The following is a 25,519-nucleotide window of genomic DNA, read 5'->3' as shown; positions in this document are numbered from 1 at the left end:
CCCCCACATGGCCAGCAGTGCCTTTGGTGGTGATCACAAAACAAAGACACAACCACGCGTGCTGCCCCTGAGGATTTATTTTCAATTGCAATGTAATAAATAAATAAAATCAGTGTCATATTATACTTGAGGTCTAAATGACAGGGATATTTAATAATAACAGTTTTGAGATTCTGAGGGGTCAAGGAAGAGACTTTTTGCCAGCAATCTCTTTTGGGTTCTTTTTCCCAGCTTTTCAGCGATGTGGCCATCTGGGGGTTGGAAATATTCTCTCGGCGAGGCAATCTGTAATTTATTCACTCTTTTCCCCAGTTTGTAGTCTGAGATTTGCACTGAGGCAGGCAGGGTGTGCTGCAGCCCCCAGGGCTGGGTGGAGGCACACCACAGCTCTGTTCTTGGCAGCGAGGTGCTCCCTGCCCTGCTCCCTTCTGCTGGAGTCTTTCCCTGGATTTCTTGCATCCATTTGGTGGAGGCCTATTTGGAAAATCATGTCCCTGCATACATCCTCTGTGAACTCAGTGCTGGTTTCTCACTGTCCCGTTTAGAATGACAAAAGCTGACTCTGTTGCTTTTGAGGTGGAATCAGTTTCTAGGGAAATGCATAAACCCTGAACCACTGTGGAGCTGTGGAGGTATCTCCCAACATCCCACAACTTCTGTAACAGATGGATGGGTTCTTTCAGACTCAGGACATGACCTACAGAGTTCCTGGTGTCCCCAGGTGAGGTTTCTTTTACAAATGACCTGGAGTGGAAGCTGAGCTGGCTGCGTGTGAGAGGTGGGCTCTGGGCCCAGCATTGGCAGGGGCAGGGCAGGGCACAGGGACTGTCCCCAAACCTGGCTCTGCAGGCCCTCGGAGCTCCTGGCAGTGTCCTGAGGAGAGGAGAGCCCAGGAGGTGAGGTGCAGATCTCCCATCCTTGAATTTTGTCAGTGAAGAGCAGAGCTCAGTGCCCTGTGCCCTGAGAGGGAGCAGCAGCATGGAGAGTCCTGCTCTCTGACACTCTCCAGGTTCACTCCAGGGTCTGAGCTGTAAAGGTGAGGTAGAGGAGGCACAAACACAGCCAGCAGCAAGGAGCTGAGCTCTGGGGTGTCACCAACCTGTGCTCAGTGCCCCTGGGCACCCAGGCCTGCCAGGAGCTTCCCAAAGGCATTTTGGCTGCTCAAGGGCACCACTGGAGCACTGAAATCCTTTCATATGTTTTCCAGGCCAGTTTTTGTCAGAATTGGTTGAGGGTTCCCAAGAAACATCTCAGACAACTGGTCTGTGTGGGACTGGGGGTCGCTGGGGTCCTGAGGAAGCTGCAGGAAGCTGGGTTTGGACTGGCTGCCTGAAGTGGGGAAAACACATTGGGTTCAGTATTTCATGGCTTGAGACACCTGACATTTCTAAACTGGTTCTTTACAATTTTTAAACAGTTTCCAGCATTCCCACTTAATTTTCTCTGCCCCTTCCTCTCCCTTGCAGCATTTACCAGTGTTTATGTCAACATTTTTCCTTCAAGCCTTTATGATTGATGCTGCATGAAAAATCTATTAATTAAATCTAATTAATCTATTAATTAATGTAAACTTAATTTATCTATTAATTAAACCTAATGTAATCTTTAATCTATTTCATGATGCTGCATGAAAAATCCCCCTAAGCAGGACACAGGACATCAATAACTTCACTTACAGCAACATAAACATAGGGAAGATGAAGTGAAGAAGGTTTTAAACACTACAAACCTTGTGCCAGGGAAATGCAATTTGGTAAAAATATTGTGACTTGATGCAGCAGGCTGGAAAAAACATTGCAGAAAATCAGGTTAGCAGAAAACACAAAGAGCAGATAATTCTTCAGTATTAAGCTAATGACATTTTAGAACTGGCTCTCATTTGCTGGGGTGTTTTTCATATTCTCTTGCAATATTTTGTTTTGATAATTTTTATTCAGTTTTATCAGAGCTAGACCCACAGCCTGGCTAAGCAGCATCTCCAGTGTTTGGCCTAAGAAATAACAGAGGTGGTTTCAGAAAGTCACAAAGTCATGATTAGCTGTGTTGGAGAGACGGCACCGTGCAGTCTGGATTGCCCAACATGAAATAATCCAAGTCTCCATCTCTTTTACCTGATTATTTCCTGTTTCCTGACTTGCTCTGTTGCCTTGCTTTGGTTCCTGCCCGTTGTTATCCCTGAAACAGAAACCACATCATCAGGAATCCTTCAGGGATGCAGCATTTTCCAAGGACACAGCTCCAGCTCAGAGGTCTGGACCCTGCTCTGAGTCCATCCTGTTCTGGACTTGACAGGAAATTTCAATATGCTCTGCCCCTGTGTCCAGACAATAAAATTACCAACAAAAATTAGGAAAGTGCAATGCATTTGGGAACAAATGCTTGAGAACAGACGACTGGAGTGTCTGGATTGCACCTCCAAGGAGCAGGGGAGGGCTGTACACTCCCCACTGCTGCTGTTAGCAGGGCAGCCCTGTACTTCAGGAGGTGTGGAATAGTTTGGGTAGGTAAAGCCTTGCTGGAATAGCACCTGTAAGAAGGGAAATACCTGTGCTGTCCTCTGCTTTTCCTGCAAAGTTTTCTCCTTATTGCATCACGTTTAAATATTGCAACTGCAGTGAGGATGGCTACAGGCAGCACCAGGAAGAAGAAAATCAGCAGCCCATCCCGAAGTGATGTATCTAGGGAAAAAGAATTGAAATCATGGAATTTAAAACTTGATTTTTTCGGTTTTAAAAAGTACAGTCTTCAAATTTCTGCAGAATAGAATTAATAACTTCACTGAAATTTATAATATGTTGCAAGCAAAAAAGTAGGATTTGGCCTTATGGTATTACAAGTTCTTTCTGCTTTACCCACCTTATGTATATGCAATGTCTTTCCTTTTCCATAAAATGTTTTCAATAATTCTGAAGAAGACCAATTTGTTCTGTATTTGCTTACCACAAGTGCTCTGCATATTTGCTTTGCCTTCTTAAACTTTTAATAAATACAAAACAATTTTTTCCTTTCCCAAAGTAAGTATTTAGTAAAATCCAATAAAATTCTGCTGAAAGTAACACAGATTTTCCTCAGAAAACTATGGATTATGAACTTTGCTTTTAGACAAAGAGATGGAGAACATTTTGTGTGTAAAGGCCAATGAAATCTACTTCATTATCAAATAATAATGTTTGTTCTTCAAGTCAGTCCATGATTTATGTCTCATGCAATAGGAAAAAATATTAGTATGTTATTAGTAGATTCTTTTTATGCTATTAGTAGTAGATTATTTTCTCAGCCCCCGGGGCATGAGAAAATAATGAGAATTATTTTCATGAGTATTAAATCATGAGAATGAGGGCCAGTTTCAGTGTCCTACCTGTGTGAGCTGGGCCACTGTCCACACTGCCACCGTAGCCAGACTGGTTACAGGATGGAGGGGCCCATCCCGGGTTGCAGTGACAATTCCCGTTGTTGTTACACACCTACAGCCCAAACAAGGGGAGCTGTGAGTCAGGCAGGGACAGTTCCCGTTGCTGTCACACCCCTACAGCCCAAACAAGGGGAGCTGTGAGTCAGGCAGGGACAGTTCCCGTTGCTGTCACACCCCTACAGCCCAAACAAGGGGAGCTGTGAGTCAGGCAGGGACAGTTCCCGTTGCTGTCCCACCCCTACACAAACACAGGGATTAGTCAGACAACACCTCCCTGAGAGTGGCCACTCAAACCTTTGGCATGGATTTGGAGTTCCATGCCTGGAATTGCAGGTGGAAACAAGAAATGCTGCATAGTATTGTATAGAAATACATGAAATATTAACTGGGAATAAGCTCTGCCCCTCCGTAACACCCCAAACCACTGAGGGATTCTGATACCCTGTGGTAATTCTCTCTAAGTTAACCTGCCTGCAATTAATCACAGTGCAGAAACCTTCTTAGTTTTACAGCCTTTGGACTCCATTTTGGTTTTTCACAGAGACATATATAAATCAGGAATTACCAGACTGTCATCCTCAAAGGAATATTTTCCTTTTACAATTTACCAGCTCAGTAATATTAGAAAAAATTCCCTTGGGAAATTCAGACAAAATGCCTCTCAAAGTTAGTGCAAGGGGTTTGCAGTGTTCTGGCAACATGAATTACAGGTAAAATAAGTGCATTTAACTTTTAATACAGATCAGGGAAAAGCAAAGCCACCTGCTTGTTATTGCTTAAATGCAGGGAATTTGCACAGTCTGGAAACAGGACACAAAGCACCATCTACTCACCCCATTATTATTACACTTCTGCTTTACATCACAGCTGTAGCCCAGATATCTTGCATCAAGACATTCAAAACCTAAACAGGCCTGCAACAAGTAATTAGTGCCTTGCAAAAACAAAATTAAAAATCCCACCCTTTTATAAATATACTATATAAGTGTATATGCTTACAAGTCTGCAGCTTTCACTTACATGTTAAGAAAAAGGATAGAACATTCAGTATTTCAGAATTTTATAACTTTGTCTCAGGTTTGCTTAACTCTGTGGATGCACTTTGATGGAGTAATTTGAATAATAGTAATTTGGAGTAATTTGAATGACCGATAATGTAGCACCCCAGTTTTTGAAGGGCTAATTAATTGTTTGCATGTATTAATCTCAAAAGATTTTTATTGTGTTATGGCATTGGAACGAGAGCCAGGGAATGTTTTTGGAAGTTCAGAACCTTCCACCTGGAATATATTGTGTCAGGCTGCCGTGGTTCCTCTCACCTTGTTCTCTCCACAGGCTGTGCCATCATGAACTTGGGCAGGATCAGGGATGTCTGAGCCTAGGTCAAAGTCAGAGGACCAGCACAAAACCCCGGATGCGTTATTGACAACGCTCCAGGCTGGCAGGTTCTGCAGACTGACAGATGTGCACTGCAGCTTCCCACACAGACTGTGCCTGTTTGGAATAAAGGACACTCAGGGACAAGGTGAACAGATTAAAAAAACAGGATCAGTGTGATCCATTCCAACTTTTTAGCTTGCATTAAAATAAATATTATTTTAAATCTCTCACTTTAAGGCTTTGTAACAATTTATTTTTTTTTTTACATTGAAGATTTTAGGGTTAGCTTTTATTTGGTGGTGACTTACTGGACAGGGCATTTCTTGTACACTCCACCTTTCATCCCACAGTTTCCAAACCTATCTCCTTTAATATTTGCTTTCTCAAAGCATATATCAGGTGCTTTCCGTGCCCCTGTACAAAAAAATAATGAATCTCAGTCAGGTGTCTGAAAAATACCAGAAATAAAAATTGGAAATGTCTGTCAGGAGCCTGCAAATGGGTTAACACTAAATGCCAGCCCTACCTTTGCCATAGATGGATTCACACTGTGAATCAAAGCTCTGGCACACCCCATAGTAGCAATAAGCCCTGCTGTTGCTGCACGGGTGGCCATTCATGATGTAAACATCATCTGGGCAGTAGGCAGTGCTTCCATTGCAGTACTCAGGGAGGTCACACACATCTTGCTTTGCTCTGCACTCTGCTCCTGCCACTTTGAACTAGGACCAGAGGGGGAGAACACTTTTAGTACTGCAACAGAGGAAGCTCTAGAGTGAAACAAAGACAACTGGGAACATTATAAGACAAATTCTCTTCTTACATGCTCTCTTACTGGTGAATGTCATTTGAAAATACATCAAGAGGACTAGGATAGCTCTTTTCAAACATTAAGAAATCTCAGTGAATAGTAACAATTTAGTGCAACAAAGCATTACCCACCTTGCAGTTTTTGCAGCACAGTCCTTGAGCACATTGTGAGCCAGGTGTGAGTTTGCAGGTGGCAGCATCACAGCAGGGGTTGGAGCATTCCTGAGAACATTGAAAGGGGATAATGTTTTATTTATACAGCCAGGAAAGTACTCACCAGCCCACGTGGATGGACAAGACAAAGTTTAAATAACTGTGCCAGATTCTCTCCTTCTCCTGCTGTAAAAAGAACCAGCAGACACTGTTGCTGTGTTTTATCTGTACAAGTCAGCAGAAAAACACCTCTTTTGTGGCACAGGGATGCCAGTGGAACCAGGGCTTGCTTTATTGATGCCTTATTTGAGACACTTTTACCTTCTGAAGAATGAGCCAATACCTCCCATTCTTGGAGGGACATTTTGCAATGCAATGTAACTCTTAAAAGTCATTTTGTGTAGGCAAAGTTGAAGGGTGGCATTTAACAAACCTGTATATGTTCTGTAGATAAACAGTCTCTGTCATGGAACAGAAATATCCATGATGCTAAAACCAGCACAAAACTCAGTGGTGCTCCCACACCCAAGAATTTCACTTGTTTCTCAGCAGTGCCCCAATTTTCTCTGAAGTCCAAGAGCCCTTAGCTGAGTCCACATCAAAATCAAAGCATGATTTTAGATTTTACTAATATTTATTTTTATATTGCTTGCAAAAAATGTAAAATTACATGGAAAACTCCTGAGATAATAATGCAATTAGGCCAGTATTATATAGAATGATTATAATATAATATAATATAATATAATATAATATAATATAATATAATATAATATAATATAATATAATATAATATAATATAATATAATTCATATATATACAACAACTATCCAGCTCAATTTGATGCCTTACCTGTGGTTTGCCACAGTCACATTCTTCATTTTTATCGACAACATTATTACCACAGACAGGTTCTTTGTACACATTACTTGTTTTGGGAGGATTTCTAAGGCAGTTTCCTCCTCCATTTAGAATAAAGGCCTCAAAATCATCAGCACTACAGGTGCTGAAATTCCTGGATCCACTGGAAAAGATAATATTGAATTATTATAATATTATTTTGCTTACAGGAGAACATACAATCATGCTCTTAAAATATTGCTCTTCTATAATAAACATTGTATTTCATAATGCTAGGAAATAATGAAACAGTTAATTTTTATTTTACTTTACATTAAAGTGCAGGACTAGAAGTTTCAAATACTATATTATATGAATGCTTTTAGAGGGCAGAGAACATCAGATTGTCTGTTCTGGTGTCCTGTGTGATACAGGCCTTAGAAATTCTATACTGAGTCTAAAAATGTTTGATTAAAAAATATCCTCAGGAAAACATTCATCTTAACTTGGAGTCCCTAAGAACTGAGGAATGCCCCTTCCTAGAATAGTTTTGTCCAGTATTCAGTTACCCTGGTTTATTAAAACAACTAGTGATAAAATATTATTATCTTTTTCTCTTAAGGGGAAGCCAAAGAATAAATGAACTGAAGGAAACATAAGCCAAGAAGGTTTTTTTAAAATTAACTGTTAAATAATTTGTTGTATATTTGCACAAACCCAGTGAGTACATGTAAAGCATTTTCAATAGGGTGAAAAAACCCCAGCAACACACTATTATAAAAAAAAATTAAGTCCAAATATGTTTTTAGGAATGTTACAAATAAATAATGATTGCATCAGACACAGATAAAATTTCATATAAATTAAAATGATGTCAAATACTAAGTCAGTGAGTCCACCTCTGTGTTCAAATTTTTCAAACAACTCCCCATCCATTAAAGCTCTTCCAGATTCACAGGAGTTTCACAGCTTGTAAGGCACAGTCACTGCAAACAAACTAAATTATTAAAATGAAATAAGTGGAAATCTTACTTATCCGTGCTGTGCATGATATAGGATGCAGGACACCTCTTATCATCATGTTTCATTCCCAGATTGTGCCCCAGCTCATGTGCAACTACTGTGGCGTGCCGTAACATTTTGTCATGATTCAGCTAATAAAGAGAATCAAGTTTAAAAAAGTGAAACTATGGAAAACACTGTTTGTACCCAGAGATTTACTCCCACCACAAAGCTCTCAGGGACTATGAAGGCAGAAAATGAAATTGTATTTAAGGTGAAAGAAGCAAGGACTGAAAATGTGTCATTTTATTTTCAGGTAGGATCAGATTCTGCCACTCCTTCACTGAGGATCACATTCTGGATAATAAGTTGGCAGCTGGTCTAGATCACCACTGCAGGTTTCATTCTGTGTGATTCTATTCTATTCTATTCTATTCTATTCTATTCTATTCTATTCTATTCCATTCCATTCCATTCCATTCCATTCCATTCCATTCCATTCCATTCCATTCTAACACTTAGACACTTATTTCAAAGGAGTCTTCAACAACAAATGTACTGGTAAAGAACAGAGTCTGCTTCTGAGACTGTCCACAATGTTGTGGCATGCATACTTAAGGACAGGAACCTCAGGAGTTACTGGTTCTGCCCCAAGGATGGAGATAAAATAAGTTTTGTACTAATTTTTAAAAAATTTTTGCCTGTTTACAGTCCTATTGTGAGGAATTCCAGACACTTGAGACAACAGTGCATTATCTTCACTTTCTATATATTTAAAGAGTAACAAACCCCAGCATTATTTTGTTTGCAGCTGCATTCCCATCCCAGCATCTCTGTGGTTATGAACTCCAATGGTATAAGGATGAGATTATGCAATATTGAGTTTGATGAATCACAAAAGATGACCAAAGGAATTTGTTGAAGATTAAATGAGCCAAATGGGCTGGAATTAGACAAAGAAATTGGGAAGTACTTAAAAAAAAAAGGTGTAAAATATGCACAAGTCTTTACATAACAAACTCCATGAAGAAAATCAGCCAACTCCACGACCAGGGTGATTTGGCCAAGTAGGTCAAGGACCAGTTTCTTCCATACCCAAATGATGATGTACTCACAGTGCTGATTGACCCTCCCTGGACATGTGAGCACACAGTACCCACAAAAGCCATTCCAATGGATCCACTGAAAGAGCTCCTCCCTCTGCAACAAGAGCAGTTTGGAGCTGGTGTGAGAGATGGGTTCAAAGTTCATGATTTCTACTAAAAGACACTGACGAGTTGGAAAGAAATCTTGCAAGGCAAAATTTGGTCTTCCTGAAGTCAAGAAAGAATTTATAACCACAGCTGGGTTTTATTCTAATTAATTATTAATATCTGAATAAGAGCTTGAAAATAATGATCAATCACTTAAGTCTGCTGTGTCAGTGCACTCAATTACAGACAGGCTAAGGAGGGAAGGGACCTCTGGAGGTCAGCCTGTCCCCAGAGCTGATTAACTCTTAAGAATCCATTATACTTTCTTGTCATTTTTCCAGGTTAAACCATTTTGGGAGTGCAGAGAATTTTACTCCAGGTATATTTTAATGAATATACAAGCCCCAAATCATATACATTAAGACTGGCAGCATGGCTGGTTTTCCCACTGAATGCAAACTTACATTATGAGGTGACCAACGTCATTTCTTGAGCGCTTCAGAAGATCCTTCTGCCTCCAAGAAACAAATCTACTCAGCACATCTCCAGCTGAACCATCCATTACAGATATGTGGTTGGCATCTGTCCAAACCTCTAATCCAACCAAAACAATCTGGATGTTTAATGCTCTATACATCTGAAAAAAAAAAAAGACAATTAATGTCCCTCAGCTGTTCTGATGGAATTCTGAAAGATGATTTCATTACTACTGAGTAAACAATAAGCTGAACATAGTGACCAAGACATAATTTCAGTTTCTTTGAAACTCAATATATGATAATTGTCATTATAAGTGATGTATAAAATATTTATAAATTGTAAACTAAATAAAAATATTTAGAATATAAAATTAGTACAACTGAAAACACTACTTTATGAAATTACCTAAACATATATTTTGGAAAGAAAGCTGCTCTTTTGAACACTGTCATAAAATAGAAACTACTGAGTCCAGGCAACTTTTCTGACCTACCCCATCAACATAATTAATCAGCTCCACTGTTTCCTTTTGCACTGCAGCAGGATCAGAATTCTTCAGCAAAAACTGTAAAATACCATAACAATGTCAGAGGAGAAAAATTAGCAAAACAATAAAATGTATTTAGTGTTGGATGATATAATTACCCTGTTGTGATCCACAACCACAAATAATTCCACATAGCTTCTCTGGGGCAGGACTGCTCGCTTCTCCTGCAGATGAGAAAACACAGTAAATTAACATAATGAGTTTGCAGCGTTGCATTTTGTAACGTGGCCTCAGTTTGTGTTAGATTACCCCACAAACACCTCTGTGCCAGTAATTCACAGCAGGTCAGACACTGGGATGCATGAGCTGAGTGGCAGCTTGTGCACTTCATGTGCTGTCCTGGGCAGACCCTGCCCTGTGAGCTGGGTGAGATCCCCATCCTGCTGATCTTCTGCTCCAGGATTTCCTCTGCAGGGCTCCCACCAGCTTGGTGTCCATGGAAATGAAGGCCAGGCCAATGGAATTCCAAGGAAATGTCCTGCCAGGCCAATCCCAGCTGCAGGGATGCTGTGCCAGAACAAGAGCCCTGGAGATGCCCTGGACTGCAGCTCAAGGGAGAAACAGAAATGTATTTACCCTGAGGGGCCTGTCCCTGCTGGAGGTAGTGTTTGATGAAAATGTGTATTTCACAGACTGCTTCACGAACGTCTCATGCTCCAGGCTGCCCTTCAGCACCCCGCAGTGGAAGGGGATCCCCTGCTCATCTTCCAGTTCATACAGCACATGTTCAAAGGTGCTGGATGTGTTGAGGGGCTCCATTCCATACCATCTGCCTCCAATGTAGAGAATTCCCCTAACAATCATAATAGAATCAAACATTATTTCATCTTTTTTCCCTCATGGTTATGACTAGATGAATGAATAACAGCTGGATACTTAGACACTACACTGAAATAAATTATTTTAAATTATATTAATATGGAGGTATGTTCAAATGCCTAATAAAAGACAAAACAGAAATTAATTAAAATAGTAAAGTATTAAAATGTAATATACTTTCATATTTTAATATTATAATTATTAAAATATTAAAGTATTTAAGATACTCAACAAGTGAGAGCTTCTTGAATCAGTTAGAAAAGGAAGAAAAAAAAGAGAATGAAGCCAAATTGTCAGTAAATGAGTTGTGGGTACAGAGCTGATGCAAAGGGTCCCCTTCAGCCCTTATTTCTATTCATTTAAAGGACTGCCAGGATATGTCCTGATTTATTGTGAGTGACATCTCTCTGTGAAACTTCACCTGAAAGATACATGGGTGAGTTTTATCCCATTTGCGATTTTATTGTATTTGAAACACAAAAAATGGTTCAAATTCAGAAAAAAATTTTTCATGGAAATGGTTTGTCTTTTGAAATGTGCCCATTCATAAGACAAAGTTATTTGCAGGAGTGTTTTAAGTTCAATAAAAGCTTCATCAAGGTAAGATTTTTTTTTCTACAAAGGAATCTCTGGTCACAACATTCACATCAGGTACTAGAAGCCTCAGGTCATGCTCAGGTTCTGCCTATATTTATTACAATTTCTCTAATATTATATTTTTTTTTTCTGTGAAGGAATTTTGGAAAAGGGGAAAAAAGTGGAATTTGAGGGAAACTATAAAACCTATAATGAGGTTCAGCTTCATCAAAAAGTGAAATATTAAAAAAAATAGGAAGAAGAAATACCTTAGGCCATCACATGTGCTAAGAGCAAGTGTGGAGTCAGCAATTCCTTCAACAGTGCCATGATAATAACAGTGTGTCTGAAATGCAACAAACCCACATAATTAGTGACACAACAAGGTGGCTGCCTTCAACTGCAAACTTATTTTCTAACTAACCATATTATTTGCATGACATCAGGGCTGGCTCTTGGAAATTTACAGAGCTCCCTACTTGGAAAGTAATCCTGACCTTCCTGGAGGAGAACATCCCTTGACATGAGTACCTAAGGTAGCCTTTGGTCCCTTGCTTCTAGAACACAGCCAGCTTTTTAGTTTAACTCATCACCATCTTTTATGTTGTTATATTTTTATAGTATTTTAATGAAATTATAAAATATTTATATATTTTTAATCTACATTGCTCATCCTGCTTAAGATCTGCTCTGAGGAGATCTTTCATGCACAAACCACCCAATTCAGTCTCACTGAGCTCATGTGCAGTTTAAAGATGAAATTAAATTTATAAGTATTTATAAGGCTTGTTTGATATAGGATTTAAAGCTACATTTTTAAAACTATTTAAAAACTACAGAGCTTTGAGGCTGCTATTGTACTTTAAATTGCATATTATGCAAAGGTGGCTCAAATTCAGGCTTGGCACAATCTCCTGGCTAATCCTTTCACACCTTGGGGAACAGGGGTGCTGCACCCCACAAACAGCCCAGTCCTTCATGAACCTCATCTTTAGATCACTGTAACTGTTAAACAGAAATGCTCCACTGTGAAAACTCACAAAAGTCTTATTCCCCAGCAAATCTATTTTTTTCTTGGCTCCCCTGGTTTTTCAGAGAAAATTCTGACACAAAGGGGAAGTTTTATTATGTACAATACCTCATTTTTAGATGGTGTTGCCTGCAGCTTCCCATTTTCCCCATATGTGTACAGCTTAAAGTTGTCACTAAGAAGTTTTCTGGAAACAAAAATAAACTACTGCTCTTTCAGTGGTCTACAAACAAGAAACATGTCAAGAGTCCTGCTAAATGCTACATTCTGTTAGAAGCACACTCAATGCAAAAGTATTGTTAAAATCTAAGCACATAAAACAAAATACTTTAAAACGAGCTGGAATTTTTGGAAAATAAGTTATTTTGAAATGTATTATTATTTATTTTAACTGAAATATCTATAGAGAGGAATCTAAGCAGACTCAGTTGCATAAGGACCTGGCCTATTGCAGATTCAGGAATGAGGAATAAGACAAACAGAAACATTTCTTAAAATACAACAGAGCTAAAACCCCTCTGACCTGCTAATAAAAAACTAATATTGAACTGAATTCTAATTTTTCCTAAGGATTTTCTGAAATGTTCTGTCTTGCATTGTTACTAAAAAAATAATCAAAATAAATTTTTTCAAAGCTAGAAAAACTATTATTCCCTTCTATTTGCAAGATATTACCATAACAGAGACACTGTATTTAACAGCATTTAACAGAGCTGGTTTTTAATTGCTGCAATCTGATATTTAAATGGTTTATTCTGAATTTTTTCAGTATAAAAATTCTTCTCTGTATACAACTAACCCTGAAATAAGGCAATTCCTTTAAAACACTCTATCACATACTTATTTTTCTTCAGCTTTAGGAGGTATGTTCCATTTCTGGTTTTAACCGAGTAAGAAAGATTGTCATCTGAATGCTCCTGAAAACAGAACAAAATATATCACTTAATTAGGTGATTTTTCTATTCAGTTTTGTTTATTCCATGTTTTGCTTGACAAGAGAGGCCCAAGTACTGTGCATGTTTTAAGTAAAAACCCACAAGATTCCTAACTCTCAGGCTTCCACATTTCAAACTCTCAGCAGCAAAGTGAACATTCTCTCCTATGTGAAGTGTAAATTCTATAAATCTATCTTTTTATTTAGACAGCAGGGCACAGTCCGTGAATGCAGCCTTTGCTAAATACCACATCATGCTTTGTGACACTCCTTATGTAAATCAAATAAACCCGTCCCAGTCTTTTATCCCCTAATTGGTTTGCACAAAGATGACTAATGTTGTTTCATTAACAGTTACTTCAGTAAAGGAACTCGGTATCTGGCACAGAGGTCAGTTACCTCAGAACTGAAGAATTAAGGCTCAGGTTTCTCTTCTAGCTCATCTCTTAACCTGTGCCACTCTGTGGGACCATTTTTATGGTGCCACCCAAAGGTGAAATCCTCTGGTTATTACCCAAAGACCAGAACACGGGCAGCAAGGATGTTAGCTCAGGTTCAACATCTAATCTGACTCAGAAGAAATGAAAAGATGCTTCATGTCCCTTCTCACGTCTGTTTTACAAGGTCATAAACAGGATTAGAAGTTTGGAAGGCACTCAGAGTACAATCACAGCCCTTTGTGGGAACAAATCTATTTAAAACTAGTTGAAAACTCTAAGAAACTCTACATACCATCCATTGTGTGTGTGTGTGTGTAATGTAGGACAGTGTTTTGAAAAACAGCAACAATGAGAACAAAAAGAAAACATCAGAATAACAAACCTCATGAGAAAATGGGGGACGTTTTTCTCTGCCTGTCAGACTTCGAGGAATGATTATTTCTAATGTAGAAAGTCTGGATGTGTGTTCAGAGGATACCCCTGAAAATAAAGTTTCAGATTGCTAAAGAATCAGAAGGAATAAGGCATTATGCTGGCACCTGCACATGGTGATAGCCAAAAGCTTAATCTGGTCCAGCCAGAAATGGACAAAGAGTGAAACAGTTCAGGAATGATCAAACTGACTTTAAAAAAAGTTACTTCAGATTAAAGCTGGGGTCTTCTGGAGCACACAAAGAAAACCATCAAAGCATTTAAACAAAATCTTAATTATCTCATATTATGGATTATTAACTTTGTGACTTTATCATTTTTTATTCCACGGCAAACACTTTTAACTTGATGTACCACAGAAAACTGGTGCAGCTGCCTCCTCCTTTCTCCATTGTCCTGCACAAGGAATACTTTTAGTTGTCCTCTGGATACAATTTGTCCCCCTCCCGTGTGGAAGAAAACGTGGCTCACCACGCTGCCTCCTGCCATTGCCTAATCTTGCATTTTGTTTGTTCTAGCAACAGTCAGATCTTTGCAAAAGGTTTGTAGCCTTTTACATGGTATCAGAATTATCTCCAGAACAACATGCTAATGCAGGAAGCTAAAGATAAGAAGGCTGCCAAGTATCTGGTTTCAGGTAAGTGGTTTTATAAAAGACAAAAACAATCTCCAGTGACTTTTTAAAAAATTGTGTCAAGTTGAATTAATTTTTCTTGTCTGCTCCTCAACTGGTTTGATCAGCAGAGACACAACCATTGCTTTTAAACAGAACCAACAATAACATGAGTTTTAACAACAGAAGTGGTTTCTTCCTTATTAAATTGTTCTTTTAAAAGGAAACAAAGAGATTTCTTCACATTTATAGTAGTACAAAGTCACCCTCAGCTTCCCCATTCCTGTGATAGGAATTCATAATTGCAAAAAAGTCACACAACCAGCCATTCAAAGTGAGGAGGGCTCTCCAGCGTAATGATGATCTCTACCTGTTAGATAGCATCAGGACTTTTAAAAGCTAGGTGCAGGTAGCATATATTTAACAGTACAGGCTGCAATTGCAATCAAAATGTGGAAGCTGATATTAGCAAACCGGTCTGCAAAGAATATCAGCACTTGATGTTGTGATTTTGCTCTTAATCTTCAATAATTTTATTATCTAAATCACAAAATCCATTCTTTTTCGTGAGTCAAGTGTATGTTGAACTCACCATAGAGATGCTCTTTTAACAATTTAAATTTTGACCTGACAACAGGAAACAATCTTTGATGCATGTAATAAAAATACCACTTTCTAAGAAACATTTCAGGTGTTACACTTAAAGTGTGAAGCCAAATCACATTTGGGGATGAGTTAATGAAAAAAAATCAGTGAAATTGTAGGAATTTCCCTTACATCAGCAAAGAAGAAATGCTTTTCCACAGTCTCTACTGTTGATGAAAGGGACAGCAACTGCAGTTGTCACAACCAATGTCCTGCACAGAAAATGATGGATTTACATACCTACGACATCCAGGAGGAAAAAAAAACCCACAAAGAGCTCAACTATAAAAAGCTTCAAGCTGTAATCTCTTCCAAGATTCTCTCAGTGAGCAGGGCTGCACAGGGAGAGCTGTGGCTCAGCGTCAAAGGTGTGTGCATCATTACAATCAGGGTCCAAGCAGACCTGGAGAAACTTTCTGAATGTGTAAAAAAAGAGAAAGCTTACCTGTTATCCAAAAAGGGTTTCCAGTAAAAATTAGTCCAAAAGTGAACAAAAAGAAGCTGTGCATTAACATGACTTCCCAGAGAAACTACTCCAGCATCCGAGCTGGCTCTGGCTGCTCTGCAGGGAACCAGAAGAACGAGAACCGTGTGCTCCAAAGGTAAACAACAGAAAAAGCCCTCTGATACTGCATCTCTGCTGAGGAAATGGGAAGTAAAATTTAATCCACTAGGCTTCTGAGAAAACTGGTCAGACAGCCTAATGCAAATAAAAAGCAGCACATTCTTAAATGCTGATTGGAGAGTCCCGTGTCAGGATCAAACTGGTTTATTCTAAAGGACTTTAATCCCCACGGAGAGATCATACCAGATTAGAAAGATAAAATATTGCTACTGACAAATACAGTGTTTATGATGTTTATCTAACACTGTTACTGCCAGCTCAATAAAAAACTAGTGTGAATCAATTTACTGTTTGAAATTTCAGCTTGTCTTTCATTTTTTTCATCTTTACTTTGAAATATAATGCCTATGAACACACGAAAATCCCCAAAACAGAGGTTCTACCCAGACCCTTCTATGTTAAACACCATTTTCCTCACCAGAAGTCCGTAATTTTGTGCAGATCATTGCTCTTCCAGGATCATCTTCCAGGTAACCAAATTCCCACCAAAAGCAGAGAATAAACGCTTCTAAAACTGGATGAGTTTGCATTGCATTTCAGAAGTATCACGCACATTTAGAAACACAAAAATGAGGCTGAAACAACACACTCAAGCATTTACATTAATTAATTTTAATTAATTCTTTGATTAAAGCAGAGAAAATTCAGTTTTCCATTGCTGGTAAATGCTATAAAACAACGCCTTAAGTGCCCAAAAGCAGAATGCTGGCTGTATTAGCTTGTCAAAGCCCATTCAGGTCCATTTCCCGAGAGTCACAGACTGAGAACAGCCTGAACATTCCTGCACTGAGCACCGGTGGAAGCAGAACCTGACACCCTCATTCCCTGGGTCTGTGTCTGCCACAGCCTCAGGAGCAGCATTCCCCGGCTCCAGAAGGTGAGATCCTACTGCAAATTAAATGAGCCCCATCTTTTATTGATGGCCTCTTTTATTCATAGCCTCTCTCCTGCGTGGTGCGCTGTCAGGACGCAGTTTGGGAGAATCCCTCTGCTCCAAATTCTGACATATTAATAATGAAAAAATTTCAATGAAATTGTAGGAATTTCCCTCACGTCAGCAAAGAAATGCTTTTCTACAGTCCCTACTGTTGATGAAAGGGACAGCAACTGCAGTTGTCACAACCAATGTCCTGCACAGAAAATGATGGATTTACATACCTACGACATCCAGGAGGAAAAAAAAAACCACAAAGAGCTCAACTATAAAAAGTTTCAACTTGTAATCTCACAGTTTCACAGAATCCGAGGATCATTTCAGTTGGGAAAGACCTTTGAGGTATTGGGTTCACGAGGGGTGTTCAGTGCTGGGTCACACTGTGGGGGAAGAACCTTTTCCTAATATCCACCCTAGACCTTCAGGGTCAGTCTCTTATCCCAGGAACCAGTGACAGGACAAGAGGATATTGCCTTAAGCTGCACCTCAGCAGGTTTAGGGTGGGCATTATGAGGAATTTCTTCGAAGGAGTGATTTGACACTGGAATGGGCTGCCCAGGGAGGAGCGGGAGTCAGAGATGTTTAAGGAAAACCGGGACGTAGCCAAGGTACGGTTGGCACGGTGATGTTGGGTCATGTATTGGATGCAGTAATCTCAGAGGGGTTTTAAAGGCGAATTAACTCCGGCTCTCTGCCGGGCTGAGGGTGCTATCCCCGGGTTGAGGGAGCCGTTCCCAGGGTGAGGGGGCCGTTCCCCGGAACTGAGGGTGCCGCTGCTCGGGCTGAGGGAGCCATGTCCGGGCTGAGGGGACCGCTCCCCAAAGTGAGGGTGCCGCTGCACGGGCTGAGGGGGCCGTTCCCCGGAATGAAGAGGCTGCTCCCCGGGCTGACGATGCTCTTCTCCCGGCATGAGGGAGCCGTTCCCGGCTCCCCGCTCCCGCCCCCGGCGCTCCCGCGGGCGGTTCCCGCCGCTGCCCCGCGCGCACGCGCGGAGCCCCCGCGCCGCGCAGGCGCGTCCCGGGCGCGGCGGGCGCTGAGGGTCGGTCGGAGCCGCCGCCCGGCCCGGCTGTCCCCGCCATGTCGAGCGGCTGCGCGGCGCCGGAGGAGGAGGCGGAGGAGGGAGGCCGGGAGCCGCGCTGTGTGTCGGCGCGGTGCTCCTGGCCCTGCGCGCCGCCGGGCGGCCTGGCGCGGGCGCTGTGCCTGCGGCGGGGTGCGGGGGACGGCGAGCCCGGGTGAGGGCGGCGGGCTGGGCTGGGTCGGGCCGGGCCGGGCCGGAGCGGGGCTGGTGGGACAACGCGTGTCCCTTCATTCCCCCGCAGCAGCGAGGCCGTGGTGGCGGAGCGGCGGGAGGGCGGCGAGGAGCCCTGCGAGCTGCGGCTGCAGTGCCGGCCCGGCGCCGAGATGGTGTCCGTGGGCATCGTGAGCCAGGCCCGGAACATGGAGGTGTACGTGGGCGAGGAGTACTGCGGCACCGGCCGGGGACAGAGCCGCGGCGCCCGCCCGGCGCCGGGGTGAGTGCGGGGAGCAGCGCACGGTGCGGGCAGCGCTGTGTGTGTGTGTGTGTGTGAGGTGATGCTGCTGTTCGAGAGCTGATGTCTGTACCAGGGCTGAGGGAACTGAGGCTGTTCTGCCTGGAGACGAGAAGGTGCCTGGGGCGACCCTAGAGCCGTTTGCACTGCATGGAAAGGCTGCGAGAGAGCTGGAGAGGGACTTTGGACAAGGGCTTGGGGAGATAGGATGGGGGAATGGCTTCACGCTGCCAGAAGGCAGGGTTAGGTGGGATATCAGGAAGAAATTGTTCCCTGTGAGGGTGGGCAGGCCCTGGCTCCCTGGAAGTGCCCAAGGCCAGGCTGGATGGGGCTTGGAACAGGCTGGGACAGTGGAAGGTGTCCCTGCCATGGCAGGGGTGGCACTGGGTGACTTTAAAGGTTCCTTCCAACCCATTCTTGGGTTCTGTGAAAGTCTCTTTAATAATTAGTCCTCTCACACTTCAAAGAACAAGAGAGAAGATTTAAAAGAGAAGGTTTTGTTTTCCCCTTCAATACTTCCTTCCATGCTTTGCCGGGGGAAATAAAGCCATGTTTCTGTTTTGTTTTTAAGTCATTACATGGCACATCTGCTGCTTAATTAGCTAACTAGAAACCAGTCGACTCAGAGCCTCAGGGAGGATGTGTGAATAATGTACTGAACCTCAAAAGCTTAGCTAGTGCACAGTGCAAGCACACATACAAGTAATTTTAACATAAATGTTTCATAAGATTCATTACAAGTTGCATATAAGTATTAAAACTGCTATTAGAAAGTAAAAAAATGCTGAAACCTAGAAACTAAAAGTGCTGTTAGAAACCATAAATCTCCATTAGAAATGTGTTCCAGTTAGTCTTGTTTCTTATCTAAGTATTTACCAATATGGTGTATTTCTACAAAAGAAAAGTACCTTGTAAATTGATGTCACAGCTTGTTTATTTTATTTTCCTAGTGAAACTGAAGAGGTTACTTTATACCACAAGTACCTTAAGTTTGAATGCCCTGCAGCCTCCTGTAGAATTAAGGTAGGGAGTTGAACAGCATTGTTTTGTTTTTCTTCTAGCTTTTTAATCACTCAATCAACTAAATTGCATTGCTCTTAGTAAAATTATTGGTTTTATATACACTCCATCTCCTCACATAATCACTTAAAAATCTGTTGGCTGGTACTTTGTCTTGATGGCAGAGTGCTCCTTTTAAATTGGTATCTCAGTTTTCATGAAGACTTTACATGATACAGATAATTTAGTCTAGAGAAAAAAAACATAAACCAGAAAAAACTGCAGATCTGTGATTAGAACTGTCAGCTCTGGGGTTAAATAAGCTTGTGAAAATTGTGTGGCCACTACTCTTAAATGCTTAGAAAAACTTTATTTATCTTTGGGGTACTCAGCCACCTCCATTCCAGTCAGAATTTTATGGGGAATAATAGCAAGGAGAAATTGGCTTAATTTCCCTGGAAAAGAGTTCTTCATAATTTTTCCCAAGACTCAAAGAGCAATGCATTGTCCCCTGTATACAGAGAAAACATTAAATGTTTTTTTCCCTAACCAAAGTATTTTTTTCCTTCTTGCAATAGCTGCTCTCCTTTGGTGAGAAACACAGAGTACTCATCAGTAAAATAATTCTAGAAGTGAAAGCAGTGTCTGCAAAACTAGCAACTGATTTTCCTTCACTAGGCTCAAGCATAGATCTAGACAGAGTGCAAACTATAATGGAATCCATGGGATCCAAGTTGTCTCCAGGTGCTCAGCAGCTCATGGACATGGTCCGGTGCCAGCAGAAAGTAAGTCACTTTTCCACAAGCACAAACTGGCACTTTGCCAGTTGGGAACGCTCTAAAAAGATTTTGGGATTTTAAATCTGTACTTGCTGACATTTCCATCCTGATTTATCTGTTGCCACTCAAATGAGTGCAACGAGTAAAGATTGTGTTCTCCAACATGATGATGATTATTATTATTATTATTTGCCTTGTTGTAATTGTAATCTTCACTGCCACCCTGCTCTCCTTTTTCCTGTTTCCATTGCCACTGCTGACCATGCCAAGGATGGTGGGCATTTTCCCTGGAATGTTTGGGTTGTAGATAGATGGGCTGGTTTCTCTCTTTAATGGTCATTATAACCATGTGGCTTTCAACTAAAAGGAACATGCTCTCACAGAACATTTACTTTAGATCCTAGTCCTGCAAAGTGGGTGTATCAACAGAATCCTGAATCCATCTGAGGTTAATAATTCAGTTTTGGGGATACAGCATGGTGAAAATGAAGTCAGTAAAGCTCTTTTCTTGCTTAGACACTGACAAGATAATTAACACTTCATACTCACAAAGAATGTAGTTCAAAACTACTTCTGAAATCTTTTCTAGTAGAATGCTGGGTTATAATGTATCTATTGTTATTGCTGTATAATTTACAGTATATTTGAAATCTCAAATACTCAAATGGGTTTTTCTCCCCATCAGAACAGTTTCCCATTTGGAGACAAACTCAGCTGGATCCTGGGGAGAAGTTCTGACTTTGGAGGTGACCATGCAGTAGATGGAATGCACAGAGCAGCTCTGCAGTCCTCACTGAGTCCATCAGCCAGTGAACCTTTGCCTGTTAAAAATCATTTAACAAGTGAAGCAGTGTATAAAGATGTAAAAATAACTCGTGATCTGAACTCAGAGGTACCTGAAAGAGGGAATACTTTGGATTCTGAAAGACTTCCTACCCAGCAAAATGCAGTTGACCTCAGGAATGATTTGAAAGTCGTGGGATCTCTGCAAGTGCAGCAGCAAGCAGGTGAAACTCCAAACGTGGCCAACCCACAGGTGCTTCTTCCTTTTCTTCAAAACTTGTGCACTCAGGTGAATCACCTTCGGCTCAAGGATGGGGACAGGCACCCTGGGAGGAGTGCAGTGGCTAAAGAGGAGAGTGTTCCGAGTGCTGGGTGAGTGAAGTTTGGTGACTCTCTCAAAGTAGTATTGATTATTTACTGACAGGTTAAAACAGAATGTGTAATGTAAGCATTTTCTTCTCATTAGCAGCAATAGTGAATATTAGAAAACCTGGTTTTGAAGGCTGTGTGGTGATGAGCATTACAATTTTTCAATTTCACAATTGTTTTGAATGTAGGAGTTTTTCAGAAGAAATCACATCATTTGTTGTTACTAAACTGTTTTGTGTTCTACCTCCGTTTAATCTAATTTAAAAAGCATGTTTCTTCATACACATTTAACTTGCCTTTCTCATGTACTATATTTCAATTTTGATTACTCTTACCCCTAAATTCTCACATCTTCCCTTTTTCACACAGTGTGGCACAGTCTTTTTGCTGTACTTGGTCTGTATCATCCCACTGATTTTCCTGTTCCTCCTCACTTGTTGCCATTTACAGTGCAGGTGTCAGAGTTACCCAGTTTGGTACCTCAGGAGCAATACTGGAACTCGTGAGACGTGGGAATCAGGATTTAATGGAGACTGAATGTCTCAGCTCCAGTGTTTTTAAAGAATGCAGATGCAAACCCAGGGAGTTGCATAGTTTGGATAACTCTTGAAGCACTTTTGCTGACAAGGACAGTCTGCCATGCTGACAGAATACAAACTCTGTGTATATTGTTGATTTTTGTGGATATTGTTTTGTATAATTAAGCTCTCTAATGCATATTTGAGCCTTTGAAAAAACAAGATTGTAAGAAGATGACTACATACAGTAGTGTGTTTATGAAAAAAAATTTTAAAGTTTTAAAGTGTGGCAGGCAGGGTATTTTGCTTGTGCTAGAAACCTAATGCCTTCCAAAGTTCAGTGCCTGGTAAATGAAACTTTAAAAGATGCTCAGGTGCCCAGATCTCTCTATTGCCCCTTGCCATTAAGAAATAAGTTATTCTTATCTTTGCTCTTCTTACAGAGTGGAACAACAGCCTATTTGCACCTATTTGGAAAAGATCATTTCAAAAAATCTGGATCTGATGGAGAAGAAACTAATGGACTATATTGACTGCCAAATCCAGGCTCTTCAGACACACATAGACAATAAAATGTTTCTCTTGATGGACTTGGTTCAGAACTCAAAACCAAACAAAATTTCCCAAGCACACTATGATTCTAACGAGGGTTTTTCTAATGGAGAGAGGTAGAGGGATTCAGGTGTAGGGTTTCAGTGTGAATACTTGGATAATTAGACTTTACAAAGCCTAGTATTTATGCAGTTCAAACTATGAAGAAGCTCAGTGTTGTTAACTTGCATTTTGTTACTGTAATTCTATCCACTGTTGTACACACTTGTTAGTTTTATGAAAGATCTTAAGGATGTGTTTTTTCCTAAATATAAGAGTTTTGTATGCCCTTTGTGGCTTATTTATTTAAAGAGCATTGCTAGAAGCTGTATGAACAGTCAGTCCCCCAGTTCCAGTTTGGACAATGGAGCACTCTCAATAAACTGAGTTACTGCTTATCTTTTTACCTACACGTAATCAGCTCACTTCTTTGGGTTGTGTTAATTTTTGATGTGAAATGTGTTGTCAGTAGAACAGAATGCAGTTTGTTCTTTTGCTTTATTGGCACTCCTGTTGAAGACATTTCTTGTTCCACCTCTAAAAGGAAGGTTGGATTGTCATTGCCTGATTTGGGCAGTTTATGGAGCTGTGTTTGTAAAGAGAGCTGGGGGAATGTGAACCCAGCCTGGGTTCTTGGGAAGCCTTGTTGGCTGTACAGGCACCTGAATTAGGAGTCCAGGCTCCTTTAGAGATACCTAAACCAAGACTGTGATGCTTCTTTCCCTCCTAAACTAGCTGAGTGCAGGAGCAAGTGCAATGATTGCAAACTCAGCAGATTTTATCCAAGTTTCATTATCCTAAGAAGTGCAAGTTCTTCATCCATGGTTCCTCTCAAGTGAATGTTGCTCCCAGACAGGGTGTGCTGGAGTAGCTCCAGAAGAGTTTTCCTTACTGCATCACACTTCCTTTAATCCCTTGGGATCAGTTTTGCTGTCACTTGGGGAGGTAGGAATGTGACTCCAAATCCCTCTTCTGTGGCAGGTTGAGTTTCAAACTTCATTCTGTATGTTGCTCTTGGATTCTGGGGTGTAAATTGGAGGGTGTAGGGACTTCATGGTAAACCCCTCAGCTGGGTGCACAAACATTTCTGGCAAAAGCTGTTGATGGGGAAGCAAGTGTTGGCTCAAAAGCAGCATAAGCATGTCCAAGCCATTATCATTATTTACTCTGCCTGATATCTCCTTCTCCAGGAAAACTGATGTATTTTGAAGACTGTCAGATCCTGGTGCTAGCAAACACAGAGAAGTAGATTTGGAAGAGAGGATAATCTGCTCTGAAAAGACATCTTGCAGTTCTCCCTGATCATAACTCCTGCCAGGTGCAGTTTCAGTGATTCAAAAAGAAAAAAATTATTTTTTTTTTAGATAAAAGGATCTTAATTATCTTGTACTTCATACCTGTAAAGGTACAGTCTGTCCTGAGGTACACACACTTTTTCAACTCAGTGACTTGAGATAAAGTACTAAATTGAGACAGTTTTGGGTTTGGATTTTTTTATTTGATAACCAAAGAAATTGGAATGAGTTTTTGAGTATTGCTGAGTTCAAATGCTGTTAATTTAATGATTTTTTAATTTTTTTCTCTCTCTGGGTAACAAATATGAACAGCAGTTGACACTAAATAGAAATTTCCAGAAGTAGTTAAAATGACCTCTGGACATTTTGATTGCTGTGTCCTACCTGGTGCTTGTGATGCTTCAGTATCACAGCTACCACAATGAGAATGTTTGAAATTAAAACCACAAATGCCAGAGTGTAGAAGTTGTACTGTTGCAGGTTTGGTGTTTTGTCAGCTTCCACTTCAGTGAGGGATTCTGTATAGAGAGAAAAATAAAAGTGCTTAAAGTTTAGAATACTGCATGATTTAACTGGGAATTAAATAAGCATTTTTTCAGATATTTTCATTTGACATGACCGACACAGAGTGCAAATCCTGATTATGTAGTACTGAAGAGTTGTAAAAATTGCTAATAAAACAATCCTACAGAACATCATGATGTTCAGTTCTTTGGTATTGCTGCAGCCAAGTTCCTGCCAAGCAGTGCTGTCACCATGAGAGAGATTTGAGACATTTGCTGAAGCAAAGTTAGGCAAAAAAAAAAGGCAATTTGTGGTTTCAGTAAAACTTCTCAGTAAAACTTACTCTGCTTTATAATATTTGTACTTGAATATTTGCTGTTGAGTTACAGATGTGTTCATTTCCACATATGGATGCAAAATCTTTCACTATTGAAATAAATGGGAATGTATCTAAAATGTTGCTGGAGTTTAGAAAGGTTAATAATTAAAAAGAAAAAAGGAAAAATATTCAAATTACTATTAAGAGCAAGATTAATTCTAAGTATTTCCTAGATCTGATACCTGAAAGCAAGTGGCCCAGTGTGCTTTTGGCTCAGGTGGAGCTTTGGACTCCAGAAAACTGAGAACAATGGGCACAGTTTGAGTAGCAATACAAGCTTTTAAAAACAGTTTTTCCATATTTTGTAGTTTCTCTTTGCTCTCAGTACCTGACCACTGCAGATCAGACTGCAAATGGCACCAAAGCTTAGTTGTCTTACAGACACCTCTGCAGCTCTTTGGTGCTTTTGGTTTCTGCTCTCAGGACTGTCCTTTTTACTCCTGTGCCTGCAGTGGGAGGATTTAACCTGGCATACAGTCAGTCAGCTGTGTTTATTATCTGGAGCACCAACAACAAAACTGAGTGAAGCACACACATACATATATTTTTATTTTTCCCCTCTTACCTGGGTGCTCAGCAGCCCTGGGATCTCTTTTCAGGCAGATGGGACCCACCACAGTGTTAGTTTTCCATGTGTAGGGAGAGGTGGCTCTTTTCTGCCTGGAGATGCAGCCTCTGGCACAGCGAGAGTTGGTGGTGTTGCTGTCACAGATCACAACGTCACACTGCAGATAAACTGATGGGAAGCTCCTCAGGAACCTGAAGGCCCTAAATTTGAACCTTCCATGGTTTTCAAACGCTGGGTAGGTTACCACAGTGTCATCTTTATTGCAGCTGCAAAAGGATGTGCAGATCTGTTAAAAGAGTCCTCTTGGAATAATCATTCTGGCTAAGTCCTGTGAGCTGTA

The 25,519-nt window shown here is 40.7% G+C and overlaps 3 protein-coding genes across 7 annotated transcripts in view; 1 reads left to right on the top strand and 2 right to left on the bottom strand.

Moving 5' to 3' along the window:
* Positions 1–62: 62 nt before the first annotated feature.
* LOC135306903 (disintegrin and metalloproteinase domain-containing protein 9-like) lies at positions 63–17,584 on the bottom strand. 4 transcript variants are annotated; one of them, XM_064431522.1, is made up of 23 exons: positions 16,350–17,584; positions 15,752–15,946; positions 13,999–14,096; positions 13,083–13,159; positions 12,351–12,429; positions 11,482–11,558; positions 10,394–10,610; positions 9,916–9,981; positions 9,764–9,835; positions 9,255–9,427; positions 8,713–8,797; positions 7,628–7,749; positions 6,608–6,779; positions 5,735–5,824; positions 5,319–5,514; positions 5,101–5,206; positions 4,732–4,906; positions 4,246–4,326; positions 3,359–3,464; positions 2,546–2,678; positions 2,112–2,175; positions 1,730–1,782; positions 63–1,329 (listed from the first exon to the last, which is right to left on the bottom strand). In XM_064431522.1, exons 2-23 carry the CDS (start codon positions 15,819–15,821, stop codon positions 1,251–1,253), a joined length of 2,391 nt encoding a protein of 796 aa, XP_064287592.1. In that variant the 5' UTR covers positions 15,822–15,946; positions 16,350–17,584; the 3' UTR covers positions 63–1,250. The 4 variants fall into 4 exon arrangements, 3 of the variants coding, with proteins under 3 accessions (XP_064287592.1, XP_064287593.1, XP_064287594.1); XM_064431523.1 differs by having other exon boundaries at positions 15,752–15,943; XR_010367642.1 differs by lacking the exons at positions 63–1,329; positions 1,730–1,782; positions 2,112–2,175 and having other exon boundaries at positions 2,647–2,678; positions 4,246–4,316; positions 15,752–17,584.
* Positions 17,585–17,905: 321 nt separating this feature from the next.
* On the top strand, positions 17,906–24,426 carry C8H10orf88 (chromosome 8 C10orf88 homolog). 2 transcript variants are annotated; one of them, XM_064431520.1, is made up of 6 exons: positions 17,906–18,097; positions 18,185–18,376; positions 19,345–19,417; positions 19,972–20,178; positions 20,858–21,327; positions 22,286–24,426. In XM_064431520.1, the coding sequence occupies exons 1-6, from the start codon at positions 17,943–17,945 to the stop codon at positions 22,512–22,514; spliced, it is 1,326 nt and encodes a 441-aa protein (XP_064287590.1). In that variant the 5' UTR covers positions 17,906–17,942; the 3' UTR covers positions 22,515–24,426. The 2 variants fall into 2 exon arrangements, with proteins under 2 accessions (XP_064287590.1, XP_064287589.1); XM_064431519.1 differs by having other exon boundaries at positions 17,928–18,097; positions 18,188–18,376.
* Positions 23,423–25,519, bottom strand: part of LOC135305607 (deleted in malignant brain tumors 1 protein-like) — a 66,701-nt gene continuing 64,604 nt past the window's right edge. The window contains exons 59-61 of the mRNA XM_064429344.1: positions 25,177–25,445; positions 24,113–24,246; positions 23,423–23,530 (exon numbers count right to left, since the gene is read on the bottom strand). Coding sequence (XP_064285414.1) covers positions 23,423–23,530; positions 24,113–24,246; positions 25,177–25,445 — 511 coding nt within the window. The remainder of the gene's footprint in view (positions 23,531–24,112; positions 24,247–25,176; positions 25,446–25,519) is intronic.

The sequence above is a fragment of the Passer domesticus genome, chromosome 8 (assembly GCF_036417665.1).
Source record: "Passer domesticus isolate bPasDom1 chromosome 8, bPasDom1.hap1, whole genome shotgun sequence".
NCBI classification, from domain to species: domain Eukaryota; kingdom Metazoa; phylum Chordata; class Aves; order Passeriformes; family Passeridae; genus Passer; species Passer domesticus.
This window is presented reverse-complemented; position numbering and strand designations above follow the sequence as displayed.

Excerpts from the sequence above, each read along its gene's own strand:
- LOC135306903 (XM_064431522.1), bottom strand. The coding sequence starts at position 15,821 with ATGTTAATGCACAGCTTCTTTTTGTTCACTTTTGGACTAATTTTTACT. Across the intron at positions 9,982-10,393 it reads GCAGGGACAGGCCCCTCAGG|GAGAAGCGAGCAGTCCTGCC; the intron begins GTAAATACATTT and ends TCTCATCTGCAG. Across the intron at positions 5,515-5,734 it reads TGTGCTGCAAAAACTGCAAG|TTCAAAGTGGCAGGAGCAGA; the intron begins GTGGGTAATGCT and ends CTCTGGTCCTAG.
- C8H10orf88 (XM_064431520.1), top strand. The coding sequence starts at position 17,943 with ATGTCGAGCGGCTGCGCGGCGCCGGAGGAGGAGGCGGAGGAGGGAGGC. Across the intron at positions 18,098-18,184 it reads GCGGGGGACGGCGAGCCCGG|CAGCGAGGCCGTGGTGGCGG; the intron begins GTGAGGGCGGCG and ends ATTCCCCCGCAG. Across the intron at positions 21,328-22,285 it reads GAGAGTGTTCCGAGTGCTGG|AGTGGAACAACAGCCTATTT; the intron begins GTGAGTGAAGTT and ends CTCTTCTTACAG.